This window comes from Coenobita brevimanus, chromosome 60 (assembly GCF_032717465.1).
Source record: "Coenobita brevimanus isolate Jiangsu-jjx chromosome 60, ASM3271746v2, whole genome shotgun sequence".
NCBI lineage: Eukaryota > Metazoa > Arthropoda > Malacostraca > Decapoda > Coenobitidae > Coenobita > Coenobita brevimanus.
In genome coordinates this window covers 965,829-992,248 of record NC_137013.1, presented here as the reverse complement: position 1 = coordinate 992,248, position 26,420 = coordinate 965,829, and the positions used below count along the sequence as shown (strand labels likewise).

The window sequence follows — 26,420 nt, the reverse complement described above, 5'->3', positions numbered from 1 at the left end:
GTGAAGCTAAAATCCTCACTGTTAGGGACATCTCAATATAAGAGGCACACAGTTTTATTCAGCTGCTCGTACCAACACACAGCAGTCCCGTGTATGATAAAACCACATAATACCACTAGGCACATCAAATCATCACACAAATATTCTATCTATCTATCTATAGCGGGACGCCCTAATCCCACAAGGGGTGGCCGCACACAAAACGCCTCCAAGTTGCCCTGTCCCCCGCCATTTCACAGCCCTGCTCCCAACTCACACCCCCCTCCATCCCATCCCTCCATCTCATCCTCGGCCTCCCCCTCCCTCTCCCCCCCTCCACCTCACTCACATACACTCTCCTCGTCAATCTTTCACTCTCCATCCTCTCCACATGGCCAAACCACCTCAGTGTATTCCTCCTAACGCTTCCTACGACCTAATACAACTAGGCACATCAAATCATCACACAAATATTCTATCTATCTATCTAAAGCCTGACGCCCTAATCCTGCAAAGGGTGACCGCAGACAAAACGCCTCCAAGTCATTCTGTCACCTACCATTTGACTGCCCTCCCCCCAACTCACTTCCCCCTCCCACATATACCTCTCAACTCCACCCCTCTATCCTCAACCTTGGTCTCCCCCTCCCTCTCCCTCCCTCCACTTCACCTATATACACTCTCTTAGTCAGTCTTTCATTCTCCATGCTCTCCACATGTCCAAACCACCACAGGGTATTTCTCCTAATCTTCTCAACCACATAATAAATCACCAGGAACATAAAATCACCACATAATTATCACCAGACCCTATTCAGCAACATCCCACCTCCAGACACTCCTAAATTAATAATGAAGAAATGCCTACATGCTCAGTTCACACAGAGTAATGCAACACCTTGGCCAGAACACTATACTGACCTGCGTGGGGAAGTGAATATCTTTGCCAGTACATTTGCCACAAATTCTACCATAGAGGAAGTCAGCCAGAATGTCCCAGTCCTAGATCTTGACTCTCCTGAAACTGTTCCACTTAAAATACAGACAAAGAGTAAAATCCATCGTAGACAATTTACCAACCAACCAATCAACCACCCTCCCAGACATCCACCCATCCAGGCACCATTATATACTATACAGATGACCAAGTTCACCTAACTAGGCTTACATAACGGCACCATCCAGCCTTCTTAAGTTCCCATCTTAAATTTGGGCTGGGTGGCATCACAAATGACGTGTGCCCCACTTATCGATTAGGGCCACTTAACACTGACGAAGAGAGTGTATGTGAGTGAGGTGGAGGGAGGGAGAGGGAGGGGGAGGCCAAGGATGAGATGGAGGGACGGAGTGGAAAGGTATATGAGAGAGGGGCGTGAGCTGTGAGCAGGGCAGTGAAATGGTGGGGGACAGGGCGACATGGAGGCGATTTGTTTTGTGGCCACCCCTTACGGGATTAAGGCGTCTGGCAATAGATAGATGGATAGAACACAACATACATAACATAGCACCATACAGCACATGATATATACATTATGATGAAGATACAACAATTATGGTGCAGAGAACCTGAGCAACAACTCCCTTACAGGTGGCTGCATCTCTGTGGCCAATGGGTCTACTTGGTGAGGCAGATTGTGGTTAAGCAACAACAACAACAGAGTGATAAAAGTGAATAACTACATGCAAAAAGGGAAAAACAGGTGAATGACCACAAACAACAAGGGTGAGAACAAATGAATAGCCTCCTTATGCAACATGTTAGTCTGCTACTCATGCAACAATAGTGAAAGCAAGGGATGATTTGTGAAACACAGGTAAAAACAATTGAAAACAGGGACTGACTTCCTCATGCAACAAGTTATTCTGCTCGCGAAGGCTGAAGCACTGTTCTTGTAAGGCACGGATGGTGTCTTCTTCCTCTTCCTCGTGCAGAGCATCCAACTGTTGCTTGAGACTCTCCACTTCCTCCACTAGACGATCCCTCTCCCCCTTCATCATCCCAATTTCGTGTCTGTGGGGAGTATACTTGTGGTTAAGGAAGCTCCCTAATGCCTCCTCCCAAACAGTTTATTTAAGGAAGCTCCCTAATGCCTCCTCCCAAACAGTTTATTTAAGGAAGCTCCCTAATGCCTCCTCCCAAACAGTTTATTTGTGAATATGACTCATGTATATACAAGCTACAAAGAGATGCCTTAATGTGGTGGTACAGTAAAAAAGTCCTGCAATCCAAATCGCAGGGGACCGAGGGTCTTTCGTACTATTGGTTTCTTTGGACTATTGGGAAGGCCCTTTGAAAACATTAGATATATGTACATGATCATTAAATAAACACTTCAAATGATATGGGTTATTGTTTTATTCACCAGAAATGCATAGAAGTGTAGATGAATAGTTGTTGGCAGGTACACCTAAGTCCAAGGGCAAGTCCAAACCAGATAAATCCTCACATAAAGCCCAGAGAAATTGGAGAGAAGCCCATAAAAATTCGAAAAAAGCCCAGAAAATTTCAAAAAAATTCGCCTTGACAAATTCGAAGTACTGGGATTGTCAGATTATTGGTGGCCGGATTAGAGAATATAACTGGCTGGCTCAAATGGCTGATTGTCTGGATATACAAATGTCCCTCAACTACTTGTACTTCCCTATACCCACAAAGGAGGATAGTGGATTGCAGAAGGGCAACTTAAGCCTGCAGTCCACCTCATTCCCATTTAAGACCAGTTTGAAGCCACAACTACAACAATATATACATACAAAGTTTAGAAGAGTTTGTAAATATGGCTCCTGTGAAGTGCTTGAAAGGCGTGTGAGGATTGGATGATGGATGGATGGATGAGTGAAGGTAAATATACTTGTATGCAGTCTCAAAAAACAGTTCAAATGAAAGAAATTGGACTTATACACACGAGCTTGGGAGAGTTTACAAATACAGCTGCTGGGAAGTGTTTGAAAGGTGTATGAGTGAAGGTAAATATATATGTAAGCAGTCTCAAAAAACAGTTCAATTGAAAGACACTGGACTTACACACAACACAAGCTTGGGAAAGTTTACATATACAGCTCCTGGGCTTATGATCTTTGTTAAGGAGGCTCCCTACAGTTTGTTTTAACTTGACAAAGACCCCTAACCCATTTTAGTTCAGTTGATGGCCAGGTGGAGTCATTTATGTGGACTGATTTGACTAGCAACCAAGGAGACCCATTAGTACCTCATAAGTAAGAGCCATCACATTTCAGGCATTCAAGACTAAGCATTTAAGAAGTGGGAGTAAGACATAGTAAGCAAAATAAATCACGAAGGAAGAGATGCTACAAAGTGTTCTAGGTCACCTGGAATACAACCCAATATCTAACCCCTCCAGCTCAAAAAGCATATTCTAAGGTGAACAAACTGTCAGCAGATGGCAGGAATAAAATGGAAGAGGCTTCCTAGCACCCCTTTCTTACCAGTTTATTTATGCATGACACATTAATTTTTATATTATTATAATCCTGTACGTTGCTTATGGAATCTATGTTAGTATCAAAAATATATGAGGCCCTGCACACCACAAAGGGTAAAGCACCATACCTGCAGAAGCCTTCTTTTTCCCATCAGCCGCTCCCTCAAACACTACCCTTTGACTGTGCAAAGTTGCTTTGCTCAATTCCAATTAGTGCTGTAAGGGTGAAAGTCTGAAGTGAGAAGTGTGCTCCAAGCAACCTTGTTGACACTTGGTCCGGGGTGCAGGTTCTGTTGTGCGCCACAAAGGGTAAACTCCACTCCTATGTCATCCCACTGCAGCAACCAGCCAGCCAATCAGAACGTGCTATGTCACCCATGAACAGCCACTTACAGCTGCCAATTTTCTCAAGGTTGGTGCCTTACTTGCTGTCTTATCGTCACCTCCGCCCAGTGCAAAGCACCCCAGGAACTTACACCTTGTCTCGGGTGGCATTTTGCACTTTACCATTTTCTTCCACATCACCCTTAAAAAGCAACTTACATTTATCATTTTATTGGACGAATATGATACTTTATTGGTCTGAATAAGAAAACAAAACAAAGTCCGGGAAGACACTAGCAAAAAATATTTTTCTGCCGATGACATAATTTTAACAAAGAAAATATTTTTGTGCCAAATTCCTTAGATACTGCGCTTAAAGTACTCATATATATGCACCTCATGTCCAAATTTTAGAAACTAAAACTAAAAAATAACATACCTATGAACTTTTTTATATCGCCAGACTCTGAAGACGATTTGTGGAAAATCGTAAACGTGTCACTTTACCCCTTGTGGTGAGCAGGGCCTCATATACACAGCATAAAATTAATACTGCAGTATAATAATCTCATTAAAAACAGGCTGCAACATGTTTGCATGCACTAGCCTTGGTCACCTAATAATGGCTCTCCATGCTGCTCAATCTCTATCAGGCCCTTATACCTGAGGTCACACTGCATGACATCCCAAATAATTTTCATCTGCCTCTTCCAATTCTACCTTCAACATTCCCATCTCTCACCCTCCGCACCCAGTACCATCCTCCATTCCCTCCACATGCCCAAACCATCTCAATATACCCCTTCTCATCATATCACTAGTATATTCATCCTATTCTTCCTCTTAATCCTTCTACTGCAATCCTAACACCCCCAGGCCTATCATTCATGGATGCACTACACATTCATCTAATTATTACCATCTCTTAATGTTTGAGCCTACATATATCCTCCTCCTTTACTGCCCATTTCTCATTACTGTACAGCATTACTTTACACTCCTAACACAAGCTGCATACATGGACCCCTTAGCACATAGGAAGAGCCCTCTCACTGTCAGCAGATGCAACAACTCCCTAAACTTCTTCCAACCACTCCCCACCCTTGCTAGTGAGCCAGTTCCAGCCTAACCTCCAGCATATATCATGTCTCATAAATAGCAATATTCCTCCACACACCGAAGACGCTATCCAGCAAGATTAAACCTTTCCCACCTCTCTGCCTCTGTATGCTCTACTTCACATACTACACACTCAATATCAGCATTATTTTGCAGCCAACCTCTAATACCACTACATCTGGGCACCCACTTGTCACAAACACTGCACAAAATGATGTTGTTTCCCACACTCTCGTGGCAAACTGAACATGGCAATACTCCTTCTATGACAATAACTTTCAAGACAAATCAATAAATCGCTGTTGTGGCCCCAGGCTCTTGTGAAATGTGAACCTGGTGGGCTGCAAGCTAAAATTGCCCTTCTACAGTACACCATCCTCCTTTCATGAAACAGGAATGCAGCTGAGGGATGTATGTATAATCCAGCAGCTGAACCAACTAGTTATACTGAAGCCACTACACAAAAGCATCAGTCTCCAGCATCCTAACAGTAAGTGAAGAAAAGGGGAATACACAAGAAAAAAGGAATACAAACCTGTGACTATCGCAAACATCTCGTAGGTCGTTATATTCGCTGAACATCGAATTGTAAGCCGCTTTCAGTGTGTCGTGGGTGTATGTTAGTTCACGCAGTTCCTCATTCACCTTCTCCTTCTCCTTTTTGAGGCTTGTGTGGTCGGCATCAAGCTCAATATACACAGTTTTGTATTTAGTGGTGTCTGCCTCTGCTCTTGATTTAGCCTCCTTGAGTTTCTGTACCATAGCCTGGAGTGACTCATTTTCACTACTAAGACTGTCCAGTTTCTCCTCCAGATCATCTGCTAAGGCTTGAAGCTTCTCATTTTCAGTTTTAAGAGCTGTTACCTCCCCTTGTAAAACTGAAACCTGCAACTGTATAGCATCGGCACTCTCACACCCTTCAGATGCAGCTTGGGTGTTCTGTGCTACCCATTTTTGTGCTTCTCCTGCTGAGGCATTATCTTGTTGCTGACTTCTCTCTTCTTCCAACTCTGACAATCTCCACTCCAGTGCCTGTACCTGGCCCTCCAGCTCCTTATTGCGAGCATTCAGAAGCCTGGCAGTTGCATCTTGGTCTTCTTTTAACTCAAGGTATTTTTCTTGTGCTGCTGTGAGAACATCCACCTGATTTACCAAGTGCTCCTTCTCACTTTCCAGCTCATCAACTTTCTGCTTCAATTCGTCTCGGTCTGTCTCCGCTCTGGCCACCTGTGCTTTCCACTCTTCCTCAAGCGCCTGATCTAAGTCAGAAAATCCACCTGCTTTTGCTTTCAATTTCTGCACTTCCTTACTGAGGGCGTCATTCTTACTCTGTGTCACCTTTAATTTCTGTACCATCTTCCCGCTCTTCATCTTTGCCGCTTGTAGTTCGTCGTACAATACATTTTTCTCTTTCTCCAGCATAATTACCTTTGTTTTCAGTGCATCAATTTCTTCCTGGTATTTGGCATCACTTGAAGATGACCTACGAAGGTGTTCATCCTCTATTTTCCCCTCTGCTCCCCAGTCCACCTCCTCTAGTAAACTGTAAGATTCAGTTTCAGAGGTTGTTTTGCTACTTGGTTCTGTTTCTATGGATGCTACCTGTGCCTGTAGTTCACTATATTTTCCCTCAAGTTCACTGTACTGAGTGTCAAGCAATTGAAATCGTTCAATTTCCATTCTAAGGCGTGTTATTTCTGACTCCGCTGATGTGCCAACCTCAGTTAGTCTCTGAATTTCATCTCGGAAATGGTCGGTCTCTGCACTGAGGGCCACGTTCTCCGAGGTGATTCTCTGTACTTCACTCTCCAGGCTCTCCTTTTCTGCCTCAAGTATCTGGTTTGCCTGTGCTAGGGCTTCAAACTCAGCCCTTACTCGATTATTCTCACCTTCCAAAACTTCATAATCATCTCTGAGCCTTCCATGCTCCCCTTCCATCACCTCTAGTTCACTTCTCAGCTGATTGGTCTCCTGTTCATTTCTCTGCAGTTCACTTCTTATGCCTCCTAACTCACTCTGTAACCCCTGGTTCTCTCTCTGAAGCCCCTGGTTCTCTCTCTGAAGTCCCTGGTTCTCCCTCTCAAGCCTTGCTGCTTCAGCCTTGCAAAATTCAAAGTCACCCTGACACTTCTCTTTTTCCGAGTGAAGTCTCAAGTTCTCAGTCCTCAAAGCATCGCCTTCCTTCTTTAGCTGAAGCTTTTCACTAGTACTCTGCTCACACTCCTCCTGAAGCCGTCCCATCTCCTGTTTGTAAGCCTCAATCTGCTCTTGAAGCCTCAGCACCTCATGATCAAGCTTCGACATCTCAGCACCAAGTCCCTGTGCATCCATTTGTAATCGCTCCCTGTCCGTCTCTCTTGCATGGTTGAGCGTTTCAATCTCATGCCTCAACCGAGATATCTCACTTTCCGCAGACTGCACCATGAGTTCAAGTTCCTGCAAAAGTAAGTTAGGTTAGGTTCAGTTTGGTTAGTTCTTGTACGGATGTCCTAGTCTAGAATTAACTGCAGTAATACTGCACAAGTAACAGCACTTGTAGCAGCTGCAACTCCTGGCTCAACTGGTCATGAGCCTGGTGGACTGCAAAGTGAAAATGCCCTTTTCTTTTTTTTCTTTTTCTTTTTTCTTTTTTTTTTTATGCAAGAAAGAAGGAACCAAAGGCCAGGAGCCCACAAATCGTTTCCTCCAAGAATAAACATAAACAAGACAAAAGAGAGCCAAATTCAAGATCATTCCACCATCCACCTTTCAAGGAATAAGGTGGAAATGGCGGGACGTTTGCATAACCTGACAAAAGAGATGCCAGGCTATATCAGTGCTATTGCATTAAGGTCTCTCACCAGCACCATCCTACTTAAGTAAGGGTGTGTTTACTGCTTGATCTTGGTGACTTTCTTTTTATTCTTACTATCTCCGGATCATTATATTCACTGATTTTATTAAATTCAGTGTGGAATAATTTGATTACGGCTAGATCTAAAACCTTCAGTTCTACATATCTCTCATTAGCTTACTAAATTTTTTGGTGACATTAATAAATTGAAAAATACATTATGATGAGAGAGAGAGAGAGAGAGAGAGAGAGAGAGAGTACCAGTAACACCCAATTCTATATTACCTCATCTTCGGTGTGTAGGGGCCTGAGCCTAGGATACTGCAGTTCAGAACATTTAAGGATAAGAGAGTAACCTATGCTATAAGTAGCATTTAACACGTTGGAAAAACCTGTGGTCATCTCTCAGAATCAAACCACATCATCTAACTGAGCCACAGCCCTCTCTGACCCTCAAACTCTATCATTAAACCACCAGGCGTCCAGGTTTGTTAAGACACGATGTAGCACAGATGTTTGTATATATATATATCTTGTATTCTCATTAGTTCAGGAGGCTTTCTATCATGTCTCCCCAACCACTCTATCTCTGTACGGCATGTTATATCATCATCATCATCATCATCATCATCATCATCATCATCATCACCACCACCACCACCACCACCACCACCACCACCATCATCATCATCACCACCACCACCACCACCACCACCACCACCACCACCACCACCATCATCATCACCACCACCACCACCAACCACCATCACCACCACCACCACCACCATCATCATCATCATCATCACCATCATCATCGCCACCACCATCCGGAGCTCCGTTCCCACCCTACGGCAGAGAGAGGAGTAGCAATGTCCAGGCAACCAATGTTTGCCCAATTCAATGGGCCACACTTCCATTCACTTATCGTTCAAGCCCTCAAAATCCTGGCTCCATCAGATATTCTCTTGTATATTATTTATGCATCCTGTGTCTGTACTGACATAACATAAATTGTATGGATGAGAATACTATCTATCTATAGTCCGACGCCCTAATCCCACAAAGGGTGGCCACACACAAAACACCTCCAAGTCGCTCTGTCACCCGCCATTTGACTGCCCTCCCCCCCAACTTACTCCCCCCTCCCTCATATACCTCTCAACTCCATCCCTCCATCTCATCCTCAGTCTCCCCCTCCCTCCACTTCACCTACATACACCCTCTTAGTCAGTCTTCCATTCTAATACTAAGGTGTTCTATTCGAGATAAATCACTTAGAAAATGATACTAGTAACCCTCCTATGCTGAAGAAAACACAGCCTATGTGACAGATTTGTATGTAAAATGAAACTAAGCAAAGTTTTAAAAATAATGCTAATAAAACTAACATAATCCACTCTTCTATGCCTAAATAAATAATATATAAATAAAAATAACAAGTTAAAGTTCTGAGAAATACAACGAAAAGTCTGGAGAAACACAAAAATGTTAGCTTTATATGCTATTTTATGAGAGTATAGTCAACGTTTCTACAAACTGAACATATTCATAAAGGATACTGTACAGTTCTCTGTTCATCTGAACTTGGCCTAAAATTGTTCTCTCTCCATATTCATTATCGAGTGGTAACAAGTAATTGCTGATTAAAAATGGTACTATGCTCTTTTTACACTAGCTGGCCCGAATTTCCCACCTCCCTATCTCGAATACATAGTTGTCACAAGAGATCATCACAAGAACATGGTGCTGGTTACGAAGAAATGTTAATGGAAGGGTGTAAAGCTGTGACATTAGCTTTATCTGCAACTGAGCCTAGTGAAATAAACTGCCAAGGGATGAAAATCAGGGCAAAGATAAGGTGAAAAGGGTATAGTCACAAACAAAAGTTAGGGAAAAAAATGTAGACCCTTAGTAATGTACTGTCTTATGCAACTAAGCTGCATGGAATAAACTGCAACAAGACACAAATCTGTACTTAAAGGATACTACAGTCTCTTCCCCTTAACTTGGTCCATATTTTCATCTTTTGCACACAATGTCATGTAGTTCAGTGGCAAAAAAATATAATACTGTACTACAGCTGTACATCCCTTCCATTGCACTTCTCTGTGACTGGCATCACATTCCAGTGTTAATACTGTTACAACTCAGCATTTTAGACAGGAAATGACAATTTGGGGCCAAATTAAAGTGAATGGGTTGTAGATAACAAATTTAGGTCAAGGTGAAACAGAGATGGCAATTTTAGGCGGCATTAGAGTGAAAAGACAATAGATGACAATATTAGGCCAAGTTTGAGTAAAAAGAGTATAGATGGCAATTTTAGGCCAAGTCAGAGAAAAAAGACTAGGCTATAGATGGTAATATTCGGCCAGGTTGGAGTGAAACGAGTATGGATGGGAATTTTAGGCCAAGATCAAGTAAAAAGCACAAACCTGAACCCTGGAGTTGGATCCCTCACGCTTGGTTTCTGATTCCTGGATGCAGGATTGGAGTTCACCGTAAAGGACTTCAACCTCGTGGAGTCGGGTACGTTCCGTCTCTGCCTCTGCTAGTTTGTTCTGCATGGCGGTACACTGTGAAGAGTTACGTTAAAATTAGTCACAAGTTACGTCAAAATTAATCACTTGTTTACTCTGCATGGCGGCACAAGTGAAGAGTTACGTCAAAATTAGTCTATCTATCTATCTATAGCCCGATGCCCTAATCCCACAAAGGGTGGCCGCAGACAAAACGCCTCCAAGTCGCTCTGTCACCCACCATTTGACACCCCTCCCCCCAACTCACTCCCTCCTCCCTCATATACCTCTCAAAATTAGTCACTAGTTTATTCTGCATGGTGGTACACTGTGAAAAGTTACGTCAAAATTAGTCACCATCACCATTACATCTGATTTACAGCTGGCAGCAAAAATCAACTTTATGCACTAAGATTCCTTGGTTCCTCCTCCTCCTCCTCCTCCTCATCATCATCATCATCATCATCATCATCATCATCATCATCATCACCTGATCTCAATTTCCCACCCAAGGATGAGGTGAGGTAAGGCCCAAAATGGAAGGTATGAAGGACACACAATGAGTCACTCTAAATCCACATTTAAAAAAAAAAAAAAAAAATGGGGCCAAAATTACAAAGACTTTGTGAGTACAGTGTGGAATGTGGTAGTGGTACTGGTATAGAAATATGACTCTCCTTTCATTCCTGATCTCTCTTGTTTATGATTTTAAACTTTATTATTATTATTATTATTATTATTTTTTTTATTTTTATTTTTTTTAGTCCATATGCTTAAAACTGAACCTGGTGAGCATTCTGGTGTGTGGACCCATATACTTCATGAATGTGAGGTTATTTGAACCTGGGCCATCCCTACATAATAAGTGCTACTGATTTCAGCTACTGACACATAATTCGATTCAGTTGAGTGAGTCACAGAAGCCTAAGATTAAACAAGAATTAAGTATACCTGTATTGCCTAAGTATAAACTTAAACTGCCATCTCTCCATTATGAATGCTGAGCTGTGGCAATACATTAACACTAGAATATGATACTAGTCACGAGGAAGTACTGCATAAAAGATATAAAGCTGAAGTGCTGTCTTTGCTGACAATGTCTTATTTCAAATAAAGTGCAAAATAATGAAAATCTGGGCCAACTTAAGGTGACAGAACTACGATCTAACTGGCACTCTATCATTATCATCATCATCATCATCATCATCATCATCATCATCATCTAACCTGCCTAAATTCTGCCACCGACAGAGCTGAGACGGGTTATGGATCTTTGTCAGGTCAGTGTTACTGCTCTATACCATCTTACCTGGTACTGAAGTGCTTGAATCTGGCTCTGCAGCTCATACACCTGGGTCTCAAAGCCTCTCAGTCGATTCACCTCTGCTTCTGACTCAGCCAGCCGTTCCGAGCTTGAACCAGACTTTATAAACGTCTTCACCTGCTTCTCCAGCTCACTGACCCGCCTCACATCCAGCTTCATGCCCTCGTTCTCCTCCCTCAGCTGAAGGCAACTGGTCTGGGCCGATTCTAACTTATTTTTCAAATCCATGATCAATTCCTCATTTGCATTGTCTGCATCTGGAACATAGGCAGTGTCCTTTTATTGTAGATTGATTTTACAGGAAATGCAACCGTACATAATCATTATCCCGTCTTTTTGTCTCTTTCACTCTCAGGTGGAGTGAGGTAGTGCCCAAAAGACAGGGAAGCAGAAAAACATGACAGGTAAAACAAACTAACAGTATGCCTAACGAAATCAGCCACACATTCAATCACTCACCATTCAGTCCCCTCAACTCCAGGTACATAATAAAGAATATCTGTAGCTTGAGTTGCTCAGATTTATTCTTCAAGTCCACAATTACATTCTCCATTACTCTATCTCTGTCTGGAAGACAGGAATACTTTTTTTTCCTCTCCCCTTTTCCCGTCATTATGTTTCTCCTTTTTTTTTTTTTCTTCTTCCTGCTCTTCCTTCATTATCTCTTCTCTCTCTTCCTTTCAAATTTACTCTCACACCAATGCTTTTCTCTGCTTTTGCTTCAACTTGGCCTACAACATCCATCCCTCAGTCTTGAATGCTGAACTGTAACAACTAGTCAACACTAAAATATGCTAGCCAAGAAAAAGTGTAATAGAAAGGATGTAGAGCTGTGGTAATGCCTTTGTCTACTGAGTTACATGAAATAAGCTACAAAAGGATGAAAATCTGGGCCAAGCTTAAGTAGGCTCGCTTGACAGAAGGCTCAACTTTACTTACACATTAATAACCTTTAAAAATTATATGTAAATATTCTTTTTTTTGCCTATCTATCTGTTGCAAGAAGCCTAAATCCCGTAAAGGGTGGCCACAAACAAATCGCCTCCATATCAATCTGTTCCCTGCCATTTCACTGCCCTGCTCCCAGCTCACACACCCTTCTCTCATATACCTCCCCACTCCATCCCTCCATCTCACTGTTTTTGTGTTTCGCTATACTTTCTTTAACTCAAGGTTGTTTTCTAGTGTTTTCCAAGTTTAAGCACACAAGGGAAGAGGCATGCTGCAGTATCTCTAAGTGTATCAACATTTTTTGTCTCCTTACAGTTTCTGCTTACCACAGTTCCCTTTTACATAGAAATTGCTTTCCATAATGTCTTGATAAACCAAACCCTTATTGAAGGACACTGTATTCTTGTCACTGTAGCTTGGTTTAAAACTGCCATCTCTCCATCTTAAATGCTGAATCATTATAACATTGCAACATTAGAATGATATGCTAGTCATCAAGAAATGCTATAGAAAGGGTATGGAGTTACAGCATTGTCTGTTTGATGCTGATCTATGTGATAAAAACTGCAAAAGGAAGAAAATCTGGGCCAACAGTAGACCCTGAATTAACACTATAGGTACACTGCTAAGAACTACTTGGAAAAGTGACAACTGCTTTAAGTGATGATTAGACTCCAGTAGAGAGGTGGCCTGCAGTCCTTACGGACCCAGGTTCGAATCCCGGCTGGGGCAGGGAACAGTTTAAGGATTTGAATTTCATTAAATCAGGCTTTACTGATCTACCAGAAGACCCGCCGACATGTCGTGAAAATACCCCCGCTAATACCAATACACCAGTCCTGTATGAGACAGCCCTAGCATGTATTCAATATGGACGGTGGTGTTGTAAATATACCCCCGCTAATACCAATACACCAGTCCTGTATGAGACAGCCCTAGCATGTATTCAATATGGACGGTGGTGTCGTAAAAATACCCCTGCTAATACCAATACACCAGTCCTGTATGAGACAGCCCTAGCATGTATTCAATAAGGACGGTGGGTGTTAGCGCCGAAGTGGTGACATGTAGAGGTGTATGGTATGTAGGGGGACTGCTGGGCCTTGATAGCAGGCTGTGAAGCCTATGCCCAGAGTCGGACACACACACACACACACACACACACACACACACACAAAATCACCTCAAATAACATGAATTAACATTCAAGACTATACAAATGATGAAATGTGTCTGATATTGTGACAAGATCATAAGTAATGTAAAGAAACATGCAATACACAGAGATACCATAAATGCCTGTGTTGCTTGTATCTGCCCTAACCTATCTATTTATCAATTACCAGATGCCTTGATCCCATATGGGGTGGCCACAAACAAATCGCCTCCATGTTGCCCTGTCCCCTGCCATTTCACTGCCCTGCTCCTAGCTCACACCCCCCTCTCTCATATACCTCTCCACTCAATCCCTCCATCTCATCCTTGGCCTCCTCCTCCCTCTCCCCCCCTTCCACCTCACTCGCATAAACTCTCCTTGTCAGTCTCTTACTCTCCATCCTCTCCACATGGCTAAACCACCTCAGTGTGTTTCTTCTAATGCCTTCAATCACATCCACATCCACACCACAATGCTCCTTCACCTCCTCATTTGTCAGTCTGTCTGTCCATATGACTCCACTTGTTCTAACCCTTCAGTGCAAATCCTGACCACTTAATAATGAACTACAGCATGCAAGCTTTAAAGTGAAAACTGTGCAAGGTGAAGGCATGTTAAATTAAGACTTACTGTACCTTTATTTGGTGTTCCTCCTAATCCCTGGTCGTGCCTGTCTGTAGACTGGAGTTCAAGTATTTGCTGATTAAGTAGATCCACCTGCTGAGTCAGATAAGCCACTTGTTCTTGAGACTGCTGGTAGGAGGTTTGCAGTTCTGTATAGTATCCTGTCCATGCACTCCATTGTTCCTCATACCAACTGAGTTTATACTGAAGTTCTTCAATGTTAACTGGTTGTGACGAGTCTCCCTGCATTTGTGTCTGCTCTTGCTGTAGCTGTTGTTGTTGTTGTACTTGTTCTTCTTGTTGCTGTTGCATTTGCTCTTGTTGTAGTTGCTGTTGTTGTGTTTGTTCTTGTTGTTGTTGTGTTTGCTCTTGCTGCTGTTGCTGTTGTTGTGTCTGCTTTTCCTGTTCCTGCCCTGTTTCAAGACCTGGCTGATCAAACCAGCTTGCAGGATCAACCTCACTGGATGTTGCGGGGAAAAATGAGCCTTGAGTTTGTGCTTGTGTTTGAATTTCTGATGTACCTGCGAAAAATGGAGCTTGAGTTGGTGTTTGTGTCTGCTGAGTGTCGGATATAATGAGAGATTCTCCTTCCACCATCTGTTCTGGACTTGGCTGGAGGTGATCTGTTGGCATCTGGAAGCTACCACCAACTTGTACCTGTTGCTGTAATGCTTCAATACTCTTTTGCTTTGCCTGTAACTGAGTCTCCAGTGCTGATATCCTCTGTCTTTCCTCTTTCAGTGTATTCAGGCCTTGATCAAACTCTTCCAATTTGCTTCTCAGGGATGTCAGCATTTCCTGATCTTTCTCCCACTGTTGCTTCTGTTGGGTGAATTTAGCCTCTGCACTTTTCTGCTGCTGCTCCAGAACTTTCCTCTCCTCAGTCAGGGTGACAGTTTTCTGCAGTGCATCTTTCAGTTGGTCCTGTATCATCATCAGCATCTCATCCTTGTCAGCCAAAGTCTTCTGCAGACTCACAACCATGGAGTTTTCTGCCTGGGGTGTTGGATCACTTGTTTCTGAAGTCCCAAGGTCAACCTCCCCCCAGTTCTCCCACGTTTGAGCCGTTGATGTGGGATCTTGCACTTGTGTGGCCAGAGATGTTTGTAACTGTGTGATGGTCTGTCGAGCTTCCTGGAGTTGTTGATTTAGTGAGAGTGAGTCTGAACGCACTCCTTCACACTCCTCCTCCAAGAACTGTACTTGATCTTGTGCTGTGGCTAGTTCCTGTTTTAGGCGCTTCACTTCTTCACTCTCTTCTAAATGCTTCACTTCTTCTCTCTCTCTTTGATCCTTCACTTCACCGCCTGCAGTTTCAAAAGACATGGGACCTTGAGCTTGCACTGAGCTAAGCTGGTTTTCTAACAGCACTTTTGTTTCCATGGTTTCCCTCAGTGTATTTTCAACCTGAGCCTTACCTTCCTGTAAAGTTTTAATCTCTTCATCCTTAGAGGTAATCTGGGAAGACAGTGTTTCAATCTGAGTGTTGAGTTGGGCAAGGGTTTGGCTCTTCTTCTGTAGCTGTAGTATGTGTTCATCTAGTGTTGCCTGTAGCTGGTCCCTTAGCTGATGAGATGATAGTAACTCATTTTCCAGCTGACTAATAGTTTGCTGCTGGGCCATAGACACAGACGCTACTTCACTCTCACTCTGCTGTTGGAGGGAACAAGCGTGAGACAACTCTGCCTGGAGTGACTCGACCCTCTGCTGGTATTTTTGTTGGGAGGCGAGTGCTTCTGTCAGCTCATATTGTAGTGTCTGTCTTCTTTCCTGCTCCTGTGTAAGCTGTACTTGTAGATGTTCACTTCTCTGGTCTTTAGCTACCGATTCCCCCTTCAGAGTTGCAAGCTCATTTGTAACAGCACTAAGACTGGCTTTTGTTGTCTCTACCTCACTCTGTACTTGTGATGCCCACTCTTGCACTTTAGTAGAGCCAATTTCTAAGTTTTCAGCATATTCCTTACTGGTTTGTAGATCCGCTTCTAGTCTAACAACCTCCGACTTTAGCACCTCAAATTCAGCTTTAACTTTCTCAATCTCCTTTGCACTGCTCTCCTTCTCATGCATGACTTCCTGTTCCATCATTTCCAAGTGACTGGACTTAGATTGTAGCTGTTCCTCAAACTTTGATGCCCGTGAGGTAGCACTATTGTACTGAGAGCTGGTTTCCTGCAGCTGTGTCTGTGCTTCAAGTAACTGTGTCTGGGTGCCCCCCAGCATCTCCTTTGCTTGGGATAACTGATTTTGGGTATCACTTAACTGTTGCTCTGTCTCTGTGAGTGTTGTCTCCTTCTGTGACAGTTTTTCTTGAGCTTCTGTAAGCTGCTGATGATACTGTGAAATTTGGTCATGTAACTGGCCAACCAACACATCCCTCTCCTGCACTGTAGCCCACGCACTGTCACGATCAGAAGTAACAGTTTCCTTCTGTGACAGTAGTTCCTGAGACTCTGTTAGCTGTTGACAGTACTGTGAAATCTCGTTGTGCAACTGGCCAATCAAAGCATCCCTCCCTTGCACCATAGCCCATGCACTCTCTCTTTCTGATGTCACCAAGTCCAGTTGAGTTTGTTTTTCTGATGTTTCTGTCTGCCACTTCTCCAAGTCTCTTCCCTTGCTCTCCAACTGATCTGTAAGACTTTCAACTGTGGACTCAAGTGTGCTTATTGTCTGCTGCTTCTCTTCCAGTGTGTCTTTAAGTTGCTTATTTTCAATCCGCCAAGTCTCAACGTCATTTCCCAATTGCTCGTTTTCCATTTGCCATTTCTCCAGATCCCTTCCCATGCTCTCCAACTGACCTGTGAGGCTTCTAACTGATGATTCAAGTGTGTTTATAGCCTCTTGTTTCTCCTCCAACAGGCCCTTAAGGTGTTCAACATCATGGGTCAGTTCGTGTGATTTAGTCGCCATTTCAGTGTTCAGGCTGAGGAGGTTTTCATCCTTTTGGTGAAGCAATGCCTGGGCCTCAGTCACTTGCTCCTCTAAGCTTGATTTGCTCTGAACAAGGGATGAGTTTTCCTCCTGTATGGCAAGTATCCTCTGCTCTAAGGTGGTTTGTCGTGCATTGAGGTTCTCCGTAAACACGCACTTTTCCTCTAATTCGGACTGAACCTGGGAGAGCTGAGTTTCTTTTTCAGTGAGAGAACCTGTTAAAGAATTCACTTTCTCTTGCAAAACCTTCTGTACATTCTGCAACTCATCTATCATGAGGTTTTTATTGCAGATTTCTTGTTCATACTTTGATATGATAATCTGGTTGTTCTGAATTTCCCTATCTTTAACCTCAATGTCATTCTGCAAGGCCTCAGTTTGATTTTTTGAGTCACTTAGCATCGCCGACACAACATTCAACTCCATCTCAAAGGACGCTCTCGTACTCTCCAGTTTTTGTGTTGTGTTGGCTAGTTCATGTTTCAACTTTTCTACCTCTGCATTCTTCACATTCATTTGCTCTTCCCGCTCACCTAAAGAATATTCAAGACTTCTTATTTTTGCATCTTGTTCCCTAATCTCCGACTCCAGCTGTTCAAGTCTGTTTATGTGTTCAATGATGGACCTTTCCTTCGAGGTAAGCTTATCCTGTAGAGCAGTTACTTCTCCAGTTAGATTTTCAATATTAATACTTCTCTCATCGACAATTTTGCTTAGATGGGTTATCTCTACTTCTCTGGACTGCAACTCAGCCGAATTATGTGCTAGCTGGGACTGCAGGCTCTCCACTGTCCTTAAAGTTTCATCCAGTTTGCTAGATTCTTGTACTAATCTGTGCTTGATTTCCTCGCTCTCCAGTTTTGTCTTTTCTGTTTCAGTAATGCGTTCATCAATCTTTTCCTGCATACCGGCAACAATGGCATCATGCTTGTCTAACTTGATGGACATGGTGGTGATTGTGTTTTCTTTATCAGTCAGAATGTTCATGAGACGTCTGCATTCCTTGGCTTTTACTTCCATATCATGAACAGCAGCTTTTGTTTTCTCTTCACATTCCTCAACTGTCATTATCTGAGCCACGTATTTTGCTTCCCAATTCTCTCTCTCTTTCCTCATGCTTTGGAGGGACTCTTCCAAACTACCTTTCTCGGCCATTAGCTGTTCCACTGGGGCAAATTTTGATTCACTTAACTGGCCCTCAAGTTCCAACCTAGCCTTTTCTGCAAGGTCCCTCTGCTCCTCCACTTCACAGAGTTTAAGTTCAAGAGTGACTTTGGACTGATTAGCTTCCTCCAGGTTAGATCTGGCAACGCTCAGTTCAGATTCCAGGTCGAAGATTCGGTTTTCGCGTTCGTTCGTGCCTTCAACCAGCTTAATCTTCTCCGCCTCAAGGAAGGTGATGGCACTTAGTTGTGAGTCTAGGTCATTGTTCAGCTGTTTAATCTGATCCTCAAGCTTATTCCTCAGTAACATAAGCTTCTCATTGGCAATTTTCAGATCATCAAAATCAACCAGCTTTAACTGCAGGTTCCCCTTCTCCTCCTCTAATTCAGCGATTGAATTCTGAAGCTCCAAGATTTGCTCCCCTGCATTTCCATCTCCTTTCATGCTTTTCAGTTGTTTTTCAAGAGATTTCAGCTTCTTCTGTCCATGTGCTTCCGCCCTAACAAGTTTCTGCTTTAGATCTTGAAGCATATTGTCCTTTTCCTCCATAATTTTCCTATCATATTCTGACTGCCTCCTGAGTGCTTTACAGTCTTCCTGAATGGTCACAATCTTCTCCTGCAGCTCAGCATTTCGAGTGCTGAGCTCAAAGCGGAGGTTCTCGAGGCGTCGGACGTTATCCTCCAACTGAGTGACCTTCTTTGCTTTTTCCTTCAGCTCTCTCGTCAGTGCCTCCTTCTCTGTCAGGAACTCTTGCTCTTTTACAATGAAGCCTTCCTGCATTAACTTCATCTGGTGCCTAACTTCCTCCAGCTCCTCTACCATTTTCAAGCTCTTCTCATCCTGCGCTTTTGCTATGAGAGACACTGCTTCAGTTCGCGCTTCAATCACCTTATCCTTCTCGCTCAAAGTTTCGTGTTGCTCCTGAATCATTTCTTCCAAACGTTTCACCTTGTTTGTCAGTTCAAGGATGGTATTATCCTTGTAAACAATCTGCTGGTACAGTTTCTGGGTGACAGACTCATCAGAAATGGGACTCGTGCCCTCCTGAAGCGACTGAATCACACTGTCTCGCTGCTCAATTTCGGATCGTAGGCGTTCGATTCGTTGTTTCATCTCCTCCATGGTCACCCGTTTCTCAGAATTCTCCTTCTGCTGGCGTTCAAATTTGAGGCGATTCTCCTCAAGCTGTTTTCGGAGGAGAAGTATTTTTGCTCGGCTGCTACTCTCTGATGAGGGCAGTTTCTTCTCCTCAACCTGTTTCCTTTCTTCCAACTGTTTCCTCTCCTCCACTTCACTCTCCCCTCCCACGCCCTCCTCCGAAGTTTCGCCAACACGGTCGACTCTCTCAGGAGGGTACTTGGGTCTCTTGGCGCCGGCCCGACTCAAACGTGGCTTCATTTTGGCCAACCGAGCAGCATAGTCCTGAGGGAAAAGGTACAGTCAGCTCCACAGTCATAATTGTGAGTGTGCAAAAGTGTAAACATGCCCATAATTTTTTAGTCATTTATGGAACACCTACAGTTCTTAGATGTGATCAGCCCACACCCCACATTACAGGGTGTAGTCAGGAATGATACAGAAAGGTCAAAGATATTTAAAAATCATCTCACACACTTAAGAAATTATTATATAAAACCAGGGACTTCTCCACTTGGGTCTTTTAGCATGACAATATTTTGGGCAACCGGGAGACCTGCAGAGTCCTGAAAGGAAAGGTAGAGTAGGTTACTGACTGCAGTTGTCTTTTTCGTAATTTTTTTTTTCTTTTTTTAATCTCCCCATCATTCATCTACTGACCCATTGGGAGTGTAGGGGGCTGGGTCTAGGCTATTTTGTCAAGGTATTCAAGGCAACAGTGACCATTTACTCATCCTATCATGGCATCATGCACGCAGTAAACCCCAATCACCTCTTGGATTTTAAATGTGGGGACCAACTGCCTAGCCCCGGGCTCCTACGCTCCTCATGAGGCAATGTAGGATTGGATGATGGATGGATGGATGGATGGACCACATCCATGTGGAGGACCTTACTCCAACAGACCACCATACAATTAAGTCCACTGTAAAGTGCAAACAGACTGCCTGTTGACTCCTAGAATCTGGTAAAACTGGGAAAAGTTAAGGTGAAAGAGGTAACCAAAAGACAGCCTTCAATGGGTAAACGAAGCTGAAATATGGGGTATGAAGTAACGGCAAAAAGGTGGCCTAATATTTCAGCTTTTCCCTTTATCACTTTCCTCCTTGGCTACTATTCCTCTGCTGAAAGAGACGTGGTACAATTCTCTACCCACAAATTTTGATTACTTTTTGATAAACTGCATCAGGAAGTAGTGACAAGCCCCAAGTGCGAAATAGATCCAGAGGAACATTAGGCCAATTTTTTACCCTGACTGCATCCTGAACACCTTGCAAACCCACAAACGTTCATCATCATTTCATCTTCTTCAGTTATACGTCTGTCATAAATATGCATCATACACACAGACACACACAACACATACAGAAGATACACCATGTCTACAGGAGTTGGAGGACTGGGAAAAGTGGAGAGAAAAGATCTTTTTGCGAAAGATGATGGAAGGGTAGATGATTATGAATATAAAATGAGGAAGTGTGGATATTCAATCATGATCATGATCATCATCATCATCATCCGGACCTGTTTTCCCACCCAAGGGCAGGGTGAGGAGTAGCAACGTCCAGACAGCCCAAATTTGCCCGATCCAATAGGCCACGCTTCCATTCACTCACCATTCAAGCCTCCAGAATCCAGGCTCTATCTGATACGCCAAAAACATTCACCACATTCTGTAGCTTCACATAAACGTATCCGATAGAGTCAATCTGGATGCTGTCATGTTAAAAAGGGGTGCCAAATCCCTGATCATGCACTTCTCCTCACACCATTCATCCTCATCCAGCCAGCTCAATCTCTTTTCAGTCCCCTAGCCTCACCGACTTCCAAATCTCACTTCCTCACACTCATCCACCATATCTCTCCATCTTCTCCTTGGCCTACCTCACCTGCTCAGATATTTAAATAATGTAAAACGAAAAGTTTAGTTTCACTAACTGAAGTACAGTATAAATATCTGGATCAGATCAGGAGTGGTGATAAGAGTGAAAAATCCATGTATTCAAAAACATACTGGATAAATACAGATATGGAGACAGGACAACACAAGCCTAGCTAAAATCCTGTAAACAACCAGGTAAATCCAACACACAACAATCATCATCACAATGGCCACCAAGGAACAGAGTGAGGTAGGATCGAGAGAGCAAGAAGAAAGACACACTACACACAAAACGTACGTACATCATCTAATCCTGTGTTACCCCACAAGGAGCGGAGGAGCTCGGGGCTAGGCATGTTGGTCCTGACATTTAATATGTGACCAGCCTCATGCATCCCTGAGTGGCATTAGGTGAGCAATAAACCTCAACCACCCCTTGGATGTAAACCTACACCGGCTTAAACCGGTTGGAGTGCCTTAATTACCCACTACACACAAAACACACAAAAATGAAACAAAATTAAATACACACGACTCACCTCTACTTCCTTCCCTCTTGAGCTTAACTCCGAATCTTTATTCTTTAACATATCCTTTAGCTGACCAATCAAAGCCTGCTGCTGGTCAAACTGCTCCTGCAAATAATAATAACAATAATAACAATAATAATAATAATAATAATAATAATTCAGTAATTCATTTATCATCAAATCCAGAGTTGCCTCACGAGGAGTTGGTCCTGACATTTAAGATAAGAGTAACCAGCCTCACTCATCCCTGAGTGGCATCACGTATGCAATCAACCCCAACCATCCCTTGGATATAAACCTGTTCAGGCTCAATCCAACTGGAGCGCCTTAACTGCCCACTAAACCACCAGGCACCATAATTTGGTCATATGGTTACCACTCAGTGTAGTAAATGGTTTCCTGGTGTACAGGAAACCATTTGGCTTGTCACTCAGTGTAGTCACCCGTAGGCAGAAGAAGAGGAATGAAGGAAAGAAAGGCAGAAGAGAGAGTGTAAAGTCACCCATAGGCAGAAGGAAGAGGAAAGAATGAAGTAAAGACAGGAGAAGAAGGAAGGAAGGAAGAGAGGAAAGGGCAGTCACCCGAGGGCAGCACTACATTGATTGAGTGGGTGGTGAGCTTCCCCACCTGCCACAACAATAGTATCAACAATAATAATACAGTAAAACATTACAGCAGACCCCTTTAAGGCAGACATCTGTTAAGTCAAACACGTAATGAGAAGCAAACATTTCCCGGGTAACCATCGCCCTAAATAAGGCACCAAGCATGGGAACAACACCTCATCACTGTTTGTTTAGCAGCACGTTAGTTTAGTCCACTGCTGACTGATTAAACACTATGTAAGTTTTTTAAATATTGATAAGTGTGGTATGCAATTAAATAACAATATTCTGGTCCACAGGATGAATTTGCCGTGATGGACACCCTTCCCCCCTCCCAATCAGTCCAAATTTAAGGAACTTCACTGTAATAATGATAATCTCTATCTATCTATCTATTGCCAGATGCCTCAATCCCGTACGGGGTGGCCACAAACAAATCGCCTCCATGTCGCCCTGTCCCCCGCCATTTCACTGATGATAATGCAGTAACAATAGCAAATCTTTTGTTTCTCAAAATGGATAGTTCTTCAAATAAAAAAAAAATCATCAGTGCTCAAAAACCATGAAATCACTATCAACTCATGAATAATACTGCATAAGGTGAGTGGACCCTAGTCGTGCATGAGGCGAGGAAGTATGCTGTGAAAATAAGATGCATTATGAGTGTTTTGGATGTAGTGGGGCTACATTACACTGAGGACATAGTGCATTACATATGAGTTGTATTTTGTGTTTGTATTAGGACACTGCTACTCCTCACCCTGCCCTAAGGTGGGAAAGGAGGTCTGGATGATGATGATGATGATGATGATGATGATGATGATGATGATGACTACAGCATGGGTGCTAAAACAGGATGCTTTCCAACACTTGCATCAATATAAATGAACAGTTCCACAGTCCATTTATACAAACGTCCCTCAACTCCTTCCTGGTCCCCTAAAAGGAGGAGGATGGACTGCTGGAGAAGGGCAACATCAGCCTGCAGTCCACCAGGTTCACATTGAAATGAACCTGTGGCCATAAAAACAACTAGAAGGGAGAATGGTGTGTAGTCAAATGAAGATACAAGTGAACCAACACACAAACTTAGAAACAAGCATACAAACAAGCAGCTATACAAACATTTACGAACAGGATTTGGTTAGCACATGGTTTAAGCATGGTTTAACTATGAGGTGCTGGAGAAGAATGCCTTTATGGGGTGGCACCAATGTAACCAGGTAACTCCACTGCCTGGTTATGCAAATGACCCTCAACTCTCTCCCAATCCTCTGAAGGAAGGATGGCAGACTATAGGAAAAGAGCAACTTCCCATCTGCAGTCCACTGGGTTCATATCTAGATGAACCTGGGACCACAACAACAAGGTACTGGAAGTAACTTGTATTACATTGTTGGAGCTAACATTTGATTTAGTTCACCTGGGGAATGTACTCTTTTACAACAGGGTGGAGTCAAAGGCTTTTTGTCTCATTAACTCTCCTCCTCTTACTGGCTCCCTTCAATCTCTGTCTCTTTGCCGCACTGTTGCATCTTTATCTCTTTTCTTTCACTGCTTCAATGGTCACTGCTCCTCTGAACTGTCTGCTTGCATTCCTCCACCTCTACAACAGGCGCACAGCACCCGTCTAGCAGCAAACTCTCATCCCTCTTCTGTCCAACTCACCTAATGCAAGAGTTAACCGTTACTCCCAGTCCTTCATTTATGCAACAGGTCAACTCTGGAACTGTCTTCCTCTATCTGTATTTCCTACTTCCTATAATCTCCACTCTTTCAAATGCAGGGTGTCCAGGCATCTCAGAATGAATGGATCTTGAGTTTTGCTCTCTTTTGTATTGTTTTTGTTATTTTCTTGGAAGGAACGGTTTGCGGGCTCCTGGCCTTTGGTTCCTTTTTCCTTGCATTAAAAAAAAAAAAAATCTAACCCCTCCATCCTAAAAATTCACCCTAAACCTGAATAAAACTGTGCATACAGATAGGATGAAATATATACAAAGTACATGAGGTGAAGTGGTTAAACCCTTCCATCCTATTACATTTTTTTCAGTTTATTCTTGTTACCTTCACAAAATTCTACTCAACCATACGTGCTCCCTATGTGTCAACAAGTGGGTTGGTGGAGGGATAATGCCCCTCCCCGTAAAATAAATAACTCAAAGTCAAAGGGCCACCCCTTACGGGATTATGGTGTCTGGATATACAGTAGATATTAGATTGATAGATTTTTGGAGAGGTCTTCTGAACTGGAGAAATGAAGAGACAGCCTGCATGTGGTGGCACTTACAGTACCACATATACAGTAAAGGCCAGACAGGAGGTGGAGAGATGAGACAGAGATATTTGCAGGGGAAACGTGGCAAAGATTGGCTCAGTCAAGGAGTTTGTGGAGAAGGTTGGGGGAGGCCTTTGTTCAGCAGTGGACTTGTAATGGATGATGATGATGATGATGATGATGATGATGATATACAGTAAAGAGGCGGCTCCACTGCTGGTTGTGCAAAATTGTCGTTTGATGCCCTCCTTATCCCTCAAAAGGAGGATGGTGGACTCCAGGGGACGGGCAACTTAAGCCTGCAGTCTACTAGGTTCAAGTTTCAGATGGGTCTTGGGCCAACATCATCAACAACAACAACAATAAAAGGAATCCTCAAAGGTGAATAAGGTCATCTAGAGGCAGCTGAGGCAGTAAAGTAACCCTGGTTGGTCTGGTATGGGAAAGTATGTGGAGGTTTGCTGCCTGGATGGATGTCACATTTGCATCTCTTCACACAGTTAACAGGGGTACCATATTAAATCACTCTCATCATAAATGTCAAGACCAACTTGCCTAGCCCTGGGCTCCTACACTCCTCATGGGGTAAAGTAGGATTGGATGATGGATGGATGGTTAAACAGGGGTACCACAGTATGCTACACATCACTCTGTTATTTGGTTCTAAGGTTACCACAGCATTGTATATGGTTTCCTGGGTTACAAGAAATTAAGTGTGACATTCAGTGTAGAGTCTAGTTACCTAATGAAGAAGAAGACAGTAATGTATCAAGTAAGTGGATGATGGATGCCACCACCTACCAATACTAGAGACTGTCTATCTATCTATATACCTAGACTGCTTCCCCCAGAGAAAGGGGCGGAGCTAAGACAGGACGATACACTCCCAATTTACTCATCCACACAAACACATTCATTCGCATCTTAGCCCCAGGCAAGGATAAATCAATAAAACATGCTACTGGGTTGAAAAGAGTGAACAATAAAACTAAAAATGAAAATGACTTAAAATAAAACAACTCTTGGTAAAGCAACCTTCCATGAGACTCATGTGTACCTCAAGTGTGTGGTCATATAGAGATACACCTGAATAAACAACAAACCTGGGAGGAATCCACAAACATGTTTACAAACAATTTTCTGTCATAACTTGACTTGCTTTTACAGGAAGAACTAGCTATTTATCTATCTATCTACAGTATATATCTATCGATCTATCTATTGCCAGATGCCTTAATCCCATAAGGGGTGGCCACAAACAAATCACCTCCATGTCACTCTGTCCCCTGCCATTTCACTGCCCTGCTCCCAGCTCACACCCCCCTCTCTCATATACCTCTCCACTTCATCCCTCCCTGCAAAACAACTAACTAAAAATAAAAAAAAAGGAAGAACTAGAAGCACAAAAATTCTGAAGTTTCTCCTCCTTATTCTTCGTGCACAAAAAGGTACATGACAATATTTTCCCCTGGTAAGATGTGGATGTGATAGGAAGCGTTAGGAGAAACACACTGAGGTGGTTTGGACATGTGGAGAGGATGGAGAGTGAGAGACTGATGAGGAGAGTGTATGTGAGGTGGAGGGGGGGAAAGGGAGGGGGAGGCCAAGGATGAGATGGAGG

General features: G+C 43.1%; 1 protein-coding gene across 1 annotated transcript in view; it reads right to left on the bottom strand.

The window, feature by feature from the left end:
* LOC145403080 (uncharacterized) overlaps positions 1 to 26,420 on the bottom strand; it is a 60,474-nt gene that overhangs the window by 18,584 nt on the left and 15,470 nt on the right. Inside the window, exons 3-8 of the mRNA XM_080274914.1 lie at positions 21,929 to 22,024; positions 14,284 to 19,792; positions 11,527 to 11,798; positions 10,134 to 10,274; positions 5,401 to 7,301; positions 1,822 to 1,990 (exon numbers count right to left, since the gene is read on the bottom strand). Coding sequence (XP_080131040.1) covers positions 1,822 to 1,990; positions 5,401 to 7,301; positions 10,134 to 10,274; positions 11,527 to 11,798; positions 14,284 to 19,792; positions 21,929 to 22,024 — 8,088 coding nt within the window. The remainder of the gene's footprint in view (positions 1 to 1,821; positions 1,991 to 5,400; positions 7,302 to 10,133; positions 10,275 to 11,526; positions 11,799 to 14,283; positions 19,793 to 21,928; positions 22,025 to 26,420) is intronic.